At 38.0% G+C, this 13,338-nt stretch overlaps 2 protein-coding genes across 7 annotated transcripts in view; both read left to right on the plus strand.

The window, feature by feature from the left end:
- Positions 1-4,757, plus strand: part of POLK (DNA polymerase kappa) — a 71,058-nt gene extending 66,301 nt beyond the window's left edge. For all 6 annotated transcript variants that reach the window (XM_076008118.1, XM_012783827.2, XM_076008122.1 and 3 more), the window contains one exon: positions 91-4,757. In XM_076008118.1, coding sequence (XP_075864233.1) covers positions 91-175 — 85 coding nt within the window. In that variant the 3' untranslated portion in view covers positions 176-4,757. The remainder of the gene's footprint in view (positions 1-90) is intronic.
- A 95-nt stretch (positions 4,758-4,852) lies between these two features.
- The window catches only part of ANKDD1B (ankyrin repeat and death domain containing 1B), a 54,428-nt gene continuing 45,942 nt past the window's right edge, over positions 4,853-13,338 (plus strand). The window contains 1 exon segment of the mRNA XM_076008125.1: positions 4,853-5,592. Coding sequence (XP_075864240.1) covers positions 5,400-5,592 — 193 coding nt within the window. The 5' untranslated portion in view covers positions 4,853-5,399.

Below are 13,338 nucleotides of genomic sequence, written 5' to 3' on the forward strand. Positions count from 1 at the left end.
TTTCTTAAATATCAAATATTCAATATAAAATATAAATTATTTTCTAAAATCTCTCTGTGCATTTTAATTGTGTGTTCTTTTTCATTCTAGGCCAGGACTGATGACAAAGCACTCAGCATCAAAGAAAATAAAACCAACCAATTCAAAACATACCCTTGACACATTTTTTAAATGAACATTGAACATATTATCATTAATTTTTAATTGAAACTTGTTATTTTTTAATCAATGAATTTATTCTTCCTCTTTTTAAGTTTACAGATTTATTTAGTGTAGGCAAGTGCAATAATCCTTTTCCAAATTACATTGCTTTTCTAAGAATTTGTAATATATACTAATTTAATTCTGTATATCTTTTTTATAACCATGAGCATTTTACTTCCATGGTACATCAATTGGAAATCAGTCCTGTTAGAGATAATTTTAAAAAGAGGAATTAGGAATGAGATCAGAAAGTGATTTCTTTATTATCTTATAGTGAATATGAAAACATATTTATTTCTCTACTCCCACTGCTTCACTTGACTAGCCTAAAAAAATAAATAAATAAAAATAAACATATTTATAAGGGCTCTCAGAGATTCACAAAAACCTATTTTAGTATAAGCACTTTTTAGCACTTAACCACTTTGTTGGCATTGGTCTGCTATATTTGATCCTAGTATCTTTAGATACCTCATGAGCATTCAAAATTAAAATTTATCATAAATTCTTTGAAAAGTATTAGCTTAACTAGCATGAGTGGTTTTGTTACTTTCAGGAAAATAATATCACAGTATTATCTGTATAAAAAGAGTTTTTGCTTAAAATATGGTTATTCGTTTGGTTTTTCTTATTTAAGATTATATAATGAATAAGCACTTGATTCACTTTAAAAAATATTTAGTCTAAGATTCAAAGTAGCTTTTTTTATATAGGACTTTCAATTGGCAGTATTTCATTTCTTGGCAATTATGTTGGTACTGTCCACAAATCTATGAAGGATAAATTGTACAGTGTATTTTTATTATAATCTTTAAGAGAAGACTGTGCAATTACAAAGTTTAATGTGTATTAAAACATCTCACTTATCTTAGTTACATTTCTGTCAATATTTTTGCTAATATGTGTGAAAGAAGACTGCTTAATAGTTAGCTTAAGTAGTTGCTTCAAACACCTTTGTGCTATTAGTGAGTTCTTATCAAAAAACAATTATTATTATTATTTTTTTTTTTTTGAGACAGAGTCTCACTCTGTGGCATAGGCTAGAATGCTGTGGCATCAGCCTAGCTGACAGCAACCTCAAACTCCTGGGCTCAAGCAATCCTTCTACCTCAGCCTCCCGAGTAGCTGGAACTACAGGCATGCATCACCATGCCCGGCTAATTTTTTCCCTATACATTTTTAGTTGTCCAGCTAATTTCTTTCTATTTTTAGTAGAGATGGGGTCTCACTCTTGCTCAGACTGGTCTTGAACTCCTGTCCTCTAGCAATCCTCCCATCTCGGCCTCCCAGAGTGCTAGGATTACAGGCATGAGCCACTGTGCCAAACAAAAAACAATTATTTCACTGTAACATGAAGATAGAAGTCTTTTTCTATTACTAAATTAGAGGAAAAAAGGGTACATAAGTTCTGGGATTAAGCCTAGTTCTGTTTTATGAGGGCTCAAAAGTTTTTTCATACCTAAAATATGCTAAACTTCCAATTTGATCTCCGAAACCATCCACAGGTGTGAGATGTGCCAAGGTTTTTTGTTTGTTTGTTTTTTTGCTAGTGATTCAGGGCAGAGACCCTGGTTGTCCTTCAACATTCTACTTTTATGTCATATTATTAGAACTTTAGCTAGGTACATGATCACCCAAAATATGGGTCACCCACTACTGTATTTCATCAATTCTTTATTTTATAAACTACTAAGAAAGAAAGAATAAGATGGGGAGTCCAATAGGTTACCACTGCATAAATAAGGAATATCATATTCCAAGGATAAATGAGAAATAGACCAGTTGTAATCCTAGTACTCTAGAGCCTGAGGCAGGAGGATCACTTGAGGTCAGGAGTTCAAGAGCAGCCTGAGCAAGAGCAAGACCCCATCTCCACTAAAAATAGAAAAAATAAGCCAGGCATGGTGGTGTGTGCCTGTATTCCTAGCTACTTGGGAGGCTGAAGCAAGGGATCGCTAGAGCCCTGGAGCTTGAGGTTGCAGTGAGCTATGATCATGCCACTGTACTCTAACAAGACTCAGTCTCAAAAAAAAAAAAAGCAACTCGCATGCTCAACCTTGGCACTGGTTAGAAGGAGGAATTGTCACTGAAAATTTAAACCACAAACGAGTACACATGTAGGTTTGTAGTCTGAATTCATATGAATGGGACCATATGAATGGTCCCAAAAAGCTCAAGCAGAAAATTTAATTACAGTGATCGTAGGTTAGTTTTGTCCCTAGTGACTGGTAGAAGCAAATGCAAATCCTCTCTGGAAGAACTCTTCTTCAATTCAGGCAGATGATTTAATATCTCAATTCAAGAGATATTAAAATATGAACATAAGTATTACAGAATTGATGCCCTACAGTATATCTCCCACCCTTGCAGCTCATGCCCCCCCAGCTAGGTATAGCCATGTGACTGAGTTTTAACCAATGGGATAAAAAAGGAAGGATTGTACATGGTAGTTTCTGGGAAACTTCCTTTCTCACAGCTTGCAGGAATCTTTCTTTTTCTTTGCCTCTTCTCCTAATTTCTTTCCTCCATCTGCTGCCTGGAAGAAGATGCTGCTATTTACACCGGAACATAAGGGTTGCACCTGGACATGGTGGAGTAATGGGCTGGAGGGTCTGGTTCCTTAGGACCTTGTAAAACAGAGGCATCATATCAGCACTGGCCTGCAGACTTCCAGACTTTCACAAGAAATAGAAATCAAAACCTTTTTTAAGCCATAGTCACTTTTGTTCTTCTGTTAATTGTAGCTGAACCCTAACCAATATAGGACATAAAGGTTATTAAGACATCTTTGTCCTCCAGAAATAGCCACCCCAAGTGACAGTTTTCTTTCAATGTGGGAAGGGTTGTAATATGTGATATGTAATATATACAGTGGGCATCTAGGGAGAAATCACCTGATAAGAGGATGGCAAAGAGAAGTTGAGGAAGTTGTTTTTGAGGAGAAGAAATCTTTGAACAGGTCCTGGATTTAAAGGTTTACTTCAGAATTGGGACATATTCCCTTACTCAAGACTTTGGGGAGAAACTACAACTTTCAGGACCGGTGGACAGGTTACTACTATACACCTGGCTGAATTGTAGTCCATATTTATGTGATAAATACTTATTGCAGGCCTGGTACTATTTTAGCCATTGGCGATACACCAAGGAATGAACTTTTAAAAATCTCTGTGAAATTAACATTCTAGCTGGGGAGATAGACACTAAACAAACAGATACAGCCTATTAGTTTAGTGACAAGCTCTACAAAGGGAAGAGACAACAACATAAGAGAATGCAATGTGAAGTCCCGGTATACTGCTTTAGAATAGAAGGGTGGGGAAGGCTCCTCTAAGAAAGTGACATTTAACCTGAGACCTTAATGCTAGGAAGGATCAAACTATTAAAAAAATTTGGAAAGAAGGGTCAGGGAGAAAGGGTTCCAGGCCTAGGGAAATGGAAGTTCAATGGTTCTGGAGCAGGGAACACTGAATGAGCATCAAGAATGTAGAGGAGGCTGAGCGCGGTGGCTCAAGCCTATAATCCTAGCACTCTGTGAGGCCGAGGCGGGCGGATTGCTCAAGGTCAGGAGTTTGAAATCAGCTTCAGCAAGAGTGAGACCCGTCTCTACTATAAATAGAAAGAAATTAGTTGGCCAACTAATATATATGGAAAAAATTAGCCAGGCATGGTGATGCATGCCTGTAGTCCCAGCTACTCAGGAGGCTGAGGCAGCAGGATTGCTTGAGCCCAGGAGTTTGAGGTTGCTGTGAGCTAGGCTGACGCCATGGCACTCACTATAGCCTGGGCAACAAAAGTGAGACTCTGTCTGAAAAAAAAAAAGAATGCAGAAGAGTTATAGGGCCTGAGGTTTGAGAGATGAGTAGGGCCAAATCATATAGGGCAGTATCTTTTTATGTACTGACATACTTAGAATTAATTTTCTGGTTGAAAACTAATCTGTTATTTGAAACAGAGTGACAATGAAAACTATCATCCACAGTTATACCTTATAGGTTCTTATCTAGCCCAAGCTCTCAGGGAAGTTAAGGAAATGAAATCCAGCTAAGGCTAAGATTTACAAAGTGCACTGCTTTGCAGTTTTTGTCTCATCTGCCAGAGTAGAGTAAGTACTATACACTTTTATAAGGATATATAGCATAAAATGATGATGCATTTCCTCCTGTCATTGATAAGAGAATTTTAACAAAATTAAATTTCTTGGTTTAGAATTTGAAAGCAATTTGTATGCCATGAATTACTTGGATAAACAATTCAGATCTTTCTGTACTTGGCTGTATGAGTTTTATTGGTCTGGTGCTGTTTCCACTGTTATTTTTCAATTTTTAGAATTTTAGTTGTAAACATACTATATACAGATATAATTTTGTCTTCTTTCTGTTTGCATGTTATACTTTTCATATTAGTACATAGTCTGATTTCTGAATATTAAATTCAATGTATTTGCTATTGTTTTGATCATATCTCTAATACAAACATTATACCCATTTTGCTTTTTTCAAAGGAAATTTGAAATTACAGATGTTCTCAATACAATAAATTACATTTTGCCATTTTTTGACTTTTTATTGTTTTGAATTTAATGTTTCAAATTTGGTGCACAGTAATTTTAAAGGAAAAACCGACAAGTTTAAAACATTGATATTATATAATTTATATTAAAATGATACGCGTTTTATAAATTGGTAAGAATACAAAATAAATGAAAACCAGATTGCCTCTTATTTGAAGTTTATTTGGGGGGGCAGAATTTGTTTGCTCCTATATATTTCATTTTTTAAAAGAATCAGGCAAGAAAGATTATAATCGCGTGATTATCAAATGAGAAATTTAGTCTTATTTTATCCAAAAGAAAATTCTAGAAGCCCATTCAGAAATGATTTAATATTGAAGTTCCAATAGTGTTGGTTATAAATCCAATCTCGACATCTCTCAAAATTGTACAAAGAAGTGGTGGAGCTGGGAATTTATTAGGGCTTGTAGATTTCTCAGGCTGTTTATTTCGGTACAACCAAACCTTAGCACAGCGCAGGCCACACCTGAAGGCGGATTCTCCTCGGCCAGCTAACTGCCCCAGAGAGCAGACTCAATCCTGCGGTCCCGCCGGGGCCCACCTGCCCGCGTCCAGCCCCGAGCCCTGGGTCTGGGTCAGGGTCTAGAGTCCTGCCCGGCTCTCTGGGCCCGCGGGGGCGACCATGGACACTGCTGGGCGCGCTCCGGGCCGCGGCTCCGCGGCCAGGAGACTGCCGATTGGGGCTGCTGCAGCCGCGAAGGGGCTTAAGGAAGACCTGAGGGGTGTGGCCGCCCGGCCGTGGAGGGATTTATCCCGGGCCCCAAAGCAGGAGGGGCATGGAGAAGAAGAGCCTGCCGCTGACGGACGCGAGTTCCGTGAGTCCCAGGACGAGGTCTCAGAAAATGGGCGGCGTCGCCCTCCTGTTGGGTGGTAGGGCGAGCTGGGTTGAAGGGACTTGAGAGGGTACCCGATGCAGCACGTTGGGACACTGCGGGAAGGAAATTGGTGCCACGACTCCTGCTCTGGGGACCCCAAGTCCATCTTCCACCACGTCACTTTAGTTTTCAGCTTTGGAATCCACCTCCACCCAAGCTTTGGTTCACATTCCCCACCCTGTACTGTGAATGGAAGGAAAGTATTATTACTCTGCCAGATTAAGGAGGAGGCTTTTAAAAGAAATGATTAAGCCCTTTTGTAAATAAGGAAAGAGTTTCATGTGCTGTTATCTCTTATGTCGTGACTCATGCACTGATTTATTGTCTGACTTTAAATAAGTCACTTAATCTTTCTGCATTTAAGTTTTTAAAGCATGGAGTGGATCATCTGTGCCTTGGGAATAATTTGTAACATAAACTGAGGCAGCTGCTGAAGAGTTCAAAGGTTAAGAAAAATTCAACTCTGTTAACATGGTACACCATCCAAGCCCACTGGCTGGGATGTCCCCATTTCCTAAATACCAGCATTAGGAGCTGTACACCTAGTAAGTTCCTTACTATAAAGTGCAATTTAGTTCGTTCATACCAGAAATATTTTCAAGGGCTTACTATTTTCCAGACATGTTCTAGAAGTGGGGATGCAGAGAACAAGACAATCCCCATTCAGGTGGAGTTTACATTCTGTTGTGGTGGAAAGTTGCTAGACAATAAAACAAAAAAGCAAATAAATGAATAAGATAATTTAATGGAATGGTGTTTGTGAAAGCCATGAGTTCAGGGGGAAAAGCATGACAAGAAAGAGTAATAGTAAATGCAAGGCAGGGGTGAAATTGATATATTCTAGAAAGAGGAAGATGATCTGCCTGGCTAGGATCCTAGAGAAGGGAGGAGCAAATGAGGTTGGGGAGGTATGCAGGGCCTTGATGCCCTAAAAAGAAGTTTAAACTGGGTATTATCGGGAATTTTCTTTTTTTAATTTTAGCCATTCAAATAGGTGTATTTTGGTATCTCATTGTAGTTTTAATTTAAATTTCTTTAATGGCTAATGATGCCATCTGTATCCCCTTTGGTTCCTCTTCGTTCCATTAAAATCTGCTATGGTTTGAATGTGTCCCCCAAATTTCATGTATTGAAAACTTAATCCCCAAATTCATATGTTAATTGGAGGGCCTTTGGGAGGTAATTAGGATTAGATAAAGTCATCAGGGTGACACCCCCATGATGGGACTGGTAGCTTTGTAAAAAGATAGAGACCTGTCTGCTGGTTTTGGATTACTGGAAATTTTTTTTTTAAAAAGAAAAAGTAATATAATGAAAATGTAAATTTTTAATAAAAAAAGAGACCTGAACTGACACTTGCAAGTGTTCTTGCCCTTTTCCATGTGATGCCCTTCGCCATGTGTTGACACAGCAAGAAGGCCCTAACTAGATGCCAGTGCCATGTTCTTTGACTTCCCAGCCTCCAGAACTGTGAGCTAAATAAACTTCTGTTTATAATATACCCAGTCTGTGGCATTTCTGTTACAGCAATAGAAAATAAACTAAAACAAAATCTTTTCTCTATTTTTAAGTTGGATTATTTTCTTACTGTTGAGTTTTAAGAGTTCTTTAAATGGATATAGCTTGTTTGTCAGATATGTAATTTTCAAATATATCCCCCCAGTCTGTTGCTTGTCTTTTTATTCTCTTAATAGTGCTTTTCATCAGTCAAAACTTTTACATTTTGATGAAGTCTAGGTTATCAATTTTTTCTTTTATGGTTATGCTCTTGGTGGCATGTGTGGGAACTCTTTGCCTAAACCCAGGTTATGAAGGTTTTCTCCTGTGTTTTCTTCTAAAAGTTTTATAGTTTTATGCTTTACATTTATATCTATGATTCACTGTGAGTTAATTTTTACATAAGATGTAAAGTTTATATCATGATTTGTATTTTTTTCATGTAGATGATCCAATTGTTCAAATACCATTAGTTGAAATGATTATCCCTTCTCCATTGTCAAGGCCTTTAAAACTTTGTTAAAAATAAATTGGATGTATTTGTGTGGGTTTATTTCTAGACTGTATATTTTATTCCATTGATCTATGTGTCTCTTTGCCAATACCATGCTGTATTGATTAGTGTAGATTTATAATTAAATTAAGTAGTATGACTTCTCTAATTTTATTCTTATTTTTTCAAAATTGTTTTGGCTATTTTTGTTTCTTTGTCTCTCCATAAAATTTTAGAATCGGCCAGGCGCGGTGGCTCACGCCTGTAATCCTAGCACTCTGGAAGGCCGAGGCGGGCGGATTGCTCAAGGTCAGGAGTTCAAAACTGCCCTGAGCAAGAGCGAGACCCCGTCTCTACTATAAATAGAAATAAATTAATTGGCCAACTAATATATATATAAAAAATTAGCCGGGCATGGTGGCACATGCCTGTAGTCCCAGCTACTTGGGAGGCTGAGGCAGGAGGATTGCTTGAGCCCAGGAGTTTGAGGTTGCTGTGAGCTAGGCTGACGCCACGGCACTCACTCTAGCCTGGGCAACAAAGCGAGATGCTGTCTCAAAAAAAAAAAAAAAAATTTTAGAATCATCTTGTCTGCAGCTATAAAACGTCATTCTGGCATTTTGATTGGTATTGCATTAAATCTATAGATCAATTTGCAGAGAATTGACATCTTTATGAAGTTGAGTCTTCCAACCATGGACTTGATATAGCTTTCCATTTTTTCTTTTTTTTATGTCTTGTTTATTTTATCAACATTTTGTATATCTTTGGTATAGAGAAACTGTATGTTTTGTTGGATTTATAACCAAGTGTTTTGATTTTTTAATGGATTGCAAATGGTGTTGATTTTTAAATTTCAGTTTCCATTTGTTGATTGCCAGTATATACAAATATGGTTATCTTTTTTGTGTTGATCTTATATCCTGCAACTTTGTTAAACTCAGTTACTAGTTCTAGAGCTGTTTTGTACATTCCTTTAGATTTTGAATGTGGACAATCAAGTTGTCTGCAACTAGACTAGAGACAGTTTAATTTCTTTCCAATTTTTTGTGTCTTTTTGTGTCCTTTTACCATTTTATTGCACTGGCTAGGACTTTCAGCACAATATTTAAAAGGAATAGTGAGAGTGGAAATTTTCCCCCTGATCTTTGGGATAAAGAAAGTGTTTAGACTTTTATGATTAAGTGTGATGTTAGATGTCAGTTTTTTGTGGATGCCTCTTATCAGGTCAAAGAAGTTTCCTATTATTCCCAGTTTGCTGAGAGGATATTTTTTTTTTTATCATGAATGGATGTAGACTTTGAAAAAACTGCTTTTTCTTTATCAATTGATATCATCATATATTTTTCTTCTTTAGGCTATTCATATGGTAGATTACATGATTGATTTTCAAATATTGAACCAGTCTTGTATTTTCAGGATAAGGCCCACTTATTGATAGTGTATTATACTTTTTAATATATCACTGAATTTAATTTGATAATTTTTTGAGGAGTTTTGTATACTATGTTCATGAGGATATTGGTTTGTAATTTTCTGTTCTTATAATGTCTTTGTCTGGTTTTAGAATCAGGGAAAGGTTGGTGTCATAAAATGAATTGGGAAGTGTTTCCCCTTCTATTTTCTAAAAGAGATTGTGTAGACTTGGTGTTATTCTTTAACTGTTTGGCAGAATTTACCAATGAAGCATCTGATCATGGAGATTTCTCTTTTAGAATATATTAAACTACAGATTCAATTCCTATAATAGTTGTAGGGTTAATCAGGTTATCTATATAATCTCAAATCAATTTTGGTAGTTGCGGTTTTCAAGGAATTGTTGAATCTAAGTTGTTTCAATTTAGTTGTTTCATCTAAGTTGTTCAATTTATGTGAGTGGAGTTGTCTTTAATATTCCCTTGTCATTCTTTTAATGTTGTGGGAGATACATATATATGTCAAATAATGTCAAGTGATATGGAGAAAAAATACAGCAGGGCTTAGGGGTAGAGAGTTACAGGAGAAAGGGGATTGTATGGTCTGGTATGATTTTTCAGAGATGGTATTGTTTGAGCAGAGGCCTCAGTGAAATGAGGGAGGGAGTGCTCCATGCCCTTGTTTTTCTATTATAGTTCAGCAAGGTCCCCTCTTGTTCTGCCCCCCTTCCCTCATACTTGCCCAACTCCTGAGGCATTGGCATTTTTGAGCCCTAAATGTTTAAGTGAATGATACTACTTCTGTATAAACTATTCTGTTTGGCTGAACATTTGACCTTGATCTTATCAATTACTACTGAAAAAAAATATGTATAGTAAATTACTCCTATAAATATTATTTAGCTAAGCTGAAAATTGGTATGTTTATGATTTATCTGGTCATTTTCTCAACTCTGTCACTAGCTGGAAGATAGGTAGTGGTGTCCTGGTTAATGTGCTGGTAAACTGTCAGCTTTCCTGGAGTTTGGAAGAGGGGAAGTCTTTATTTGTAGGATTTGCCAATTTTGTTTATGTAATACTTCCACTGTGGCTAATTTCAAGCTACAATGTGATGTCATTCAACACAGATGGTAAGATACATGCAATCAGCTTTTGTTAGCCTATAGGAGCTGACTTGTGCACACCATTGAAGATAGGTTTTATAATCTCCATTTTGTAGGCTAGGATACTAAAATTCAGAATTGTTACCAGGTTATATAATTAGTAAATTGTAGTCAAGTCATTTAAAATCTTGAGCTCCTAGATATTCTGATGTAATTGATTAGGGTTGAGAACCTGGCATGGATTTTTTTAAAGGGTTTCAGTTGATTTCATTGTAAAGCCAGAGCTAAGAACTATTGCCTTAATAAATCAAGAATCTTTTATGGTGCTTCCCTGTTGTCTTAGAAACAGCCTCAAAATTCATTTTCCTTTTAGATTGGTAGGAAAGGGGCAAGATATTCCACTTCAGGGACAGAATAAAATCCATGTGTCATATTTTAGGATATGGTAAGGTCTTAACTGCCTTGAGACATATCAAAGAAGGATAAGGACCTGAAAATAGAACCTGCCTCTAATTGGATTAATACATGGGGGAAGAAGCTGGGGCCAGGGCCGTATGAGAACCAGGAGAGGGAGCTGAGAGAAGTCTGGTCTACCTGACAGAATGCATTAGCCAAAGCATATGACAGAGGGCTGATTGGTTCTCCATTTCAGCAGTCCACTCCCATGCTCACACCTGGACATGAGGGGATGATTGAAAGCTTCAGGTTTAGTTTCAGGCTGTCTGGAACAATTCTATTACTTACTATCTTTAAGACATGAACAAGTGGTTTAACTTTTTAAAGTCTCAGTTTCTTCATCTATAAGATGGGGATGATAATGCCTACACCATCAGGTTGTTTGTTTTATAAAAACTGAAGGGCACTCCAACATTTAGAGTTCAAGCAGAGGAAGAAGAGCCAGACTGCAAGGCAACATGTAGTTTAACAGAAGACTAGAGAAGAACATGTTACAGAGTGTGGTCCTCAGTGTCAAAGTCTGCCAGGAGTTCAACAGACATGCAGAGAAATGATGACTGGATTTTGGCAAGGTAGGATGACATCAACAAGAGCAGTTTCAGTAGAGTGGTAGAAAGATGTCCAGTTAGCATGAGTTTAGTCGAGGCTGTGAGATGAAGAAGTAGAGGCAGCAATTACAAAACCCTTATAAGAACTTTGGGGTAATGGGAGGTCAAAAAATGGAAGCAGCAGTTGGAAAGGAATGTGCGATCAAGGGAGGGTTTTTTACACTAAAGGTATTGTAGCATCTGTGTATATCGGGAGGGAACTTATCTACTGGAGAGAGATTAAATGATCCAGAGGATAGAAGAAATGATTTCTAGGAGATTGATATATAGAATAATCGAGGGATGGGATCCAGAGCCCAAATGTAGAGGTTGGTCTTGTATAGGCACAAGGATGCTTATTACCCACAGTAGCAATAATAAAGAGAATTGGTATATGTAAATTAAGGTAGGTTGGTAGACTTAGTGGTAGGAAGATGTGGGAATTTTTGCTCTGTTTTCACTGTGAGGCAATGTTATCAACTGAGTATTAGATGATGGTAGTTGGGGGCAGTAAATGAGGTAAATTAGTAAATTAGGATATTTGAGGAAAAAGGAAAAATCATCAAAGTTTAGAAAATGAAAGACTAGGGAAATGTAGTATAGCTGGCAGTGCAGAAATCCCACTTGAGATTAGTGGAGAAGAATTTAAGAGACCTGTTAGCAAATGTATCAGTTAGGACAAACTAGCCTTTCCTGTAGCAACAAATAACTCCTAAGTCTGAGTGACTGAACATGACAAACATCTATTTCTTGCTCATATAGTATGTCCAACATAGGTTAGTAAGGATGCTCTTCCTAGTTTCTCAGAAACCCAGGTGTCAAGGACTATAAAGGGACTGAGACTTTACCCTACTTGAAAGCATAGAAATGCTGGTGTATTTCCTTAGTCATAGCAGTGCAGTAGCCAGTTTCAGCATTTGTGTCAGTTCTCCAAGCCCCAGTTCCACAGGGAGATGGGAACAGTGCCAAGTGATACCTACACCAAGTGGGTTGTGTTACAGAAAAATCCTGCACTTAGGGAACCCAGATCTTTTGTAATGGGCAGTAAGCATGCCTTACTTTTGCTATCTTTCTAGGCTGTAAGCAAAAGTGCTCTTTGCTCCAGAGGAAGACATCATCTCTGTCTTCCTAGATTTTTCACTATATAAACATCCTTAAAAAGACAGTTAACAAAGCCAATCAATACTTTTGCTTGTAATATGTGCAGAAATGTGAGAAACCCATGGAGAATTGTCTCCTAATACCAAGTTGCTGGAGGTTCCAACATCCTGTGGCCCCTCCATTTAAACATATAGCTTCCAGGGTTGTTAAGACAGGGGAAGAGAGGCCTGGAGGGTGACACAGGGGCTTTTCACTGACTCAGCCCCAAAGTGACATATTATCACTTCTGCCTTCAGTCTATTGGGCAGACCTCACCTAACTGCATCTAGGCTGGGATGTGTGCTTATCCATATGCTTAGGTAGACAAGAAGAACCAAATATTGATGAACACTAGCAATGTCTACCAAAGCATGGTTATATATTTTTGTCTAGTACCATTTAGCTGTTTAGATGCATAATTGAAGCAAATAGCATTTGGGTTTAATCTCAGAATTGGGATTCTGACCAACTTGTATAATGGGGGAAAAGAGTGCTGAGGGAGGTAGGTGTATTTGCATAGAAATGATTTCATAGATGGACCATGTGCTATGGTCTGAATGTGTTCCCCAAAATTGATGTGTTGAAACTTGATGGCTAATGTGATGGTATTAAGAAGTGTGGCCTTTAGGAGGTAATTGAGTGAGTTACGAGGGCTCTAGCCCCATGAATGGGATTAGGTGCCCTTATAAACGGGTTTGATGGAGGGAGTTTGCCCATTTTCACCCGTTGCCTTCTACCATGTGAGAACATGGCATTTCTTTCCTCTGGAGGATGCAGCAGCAAGGTGCCATCTTGGAAGCAAAGAGAGGCCCTGACCAGATAACTGAACCTGCTGGTGTTAGGGACCGACCTTCCATAGCCCCACCGGACAGAAAAGCAGAGACATTGAGGATGCAATCACACAAGAGGAGGTTTATTTTCTGGCTAGCCAGGGTCCAAGCCCCAGAGCACCAACGCAGTGGCCACTCTCACAGGCAAGGACCCCGACCGGAACA

Source organism: Microcebus murinus, chromosome 11, assembly GCF_040939455.1.
Source record: "Microcebus murinus isolate Inina chromosome 11, M.murinus_Inina_mat1.0, whole genome shotgun sequence".
NCBI classification, from domain to species: Eukaryota; Metazoa; Chordata; class Mammalia; order Primates; family Cheirogaleidae; genus Microcebus; species Microcebus murinus.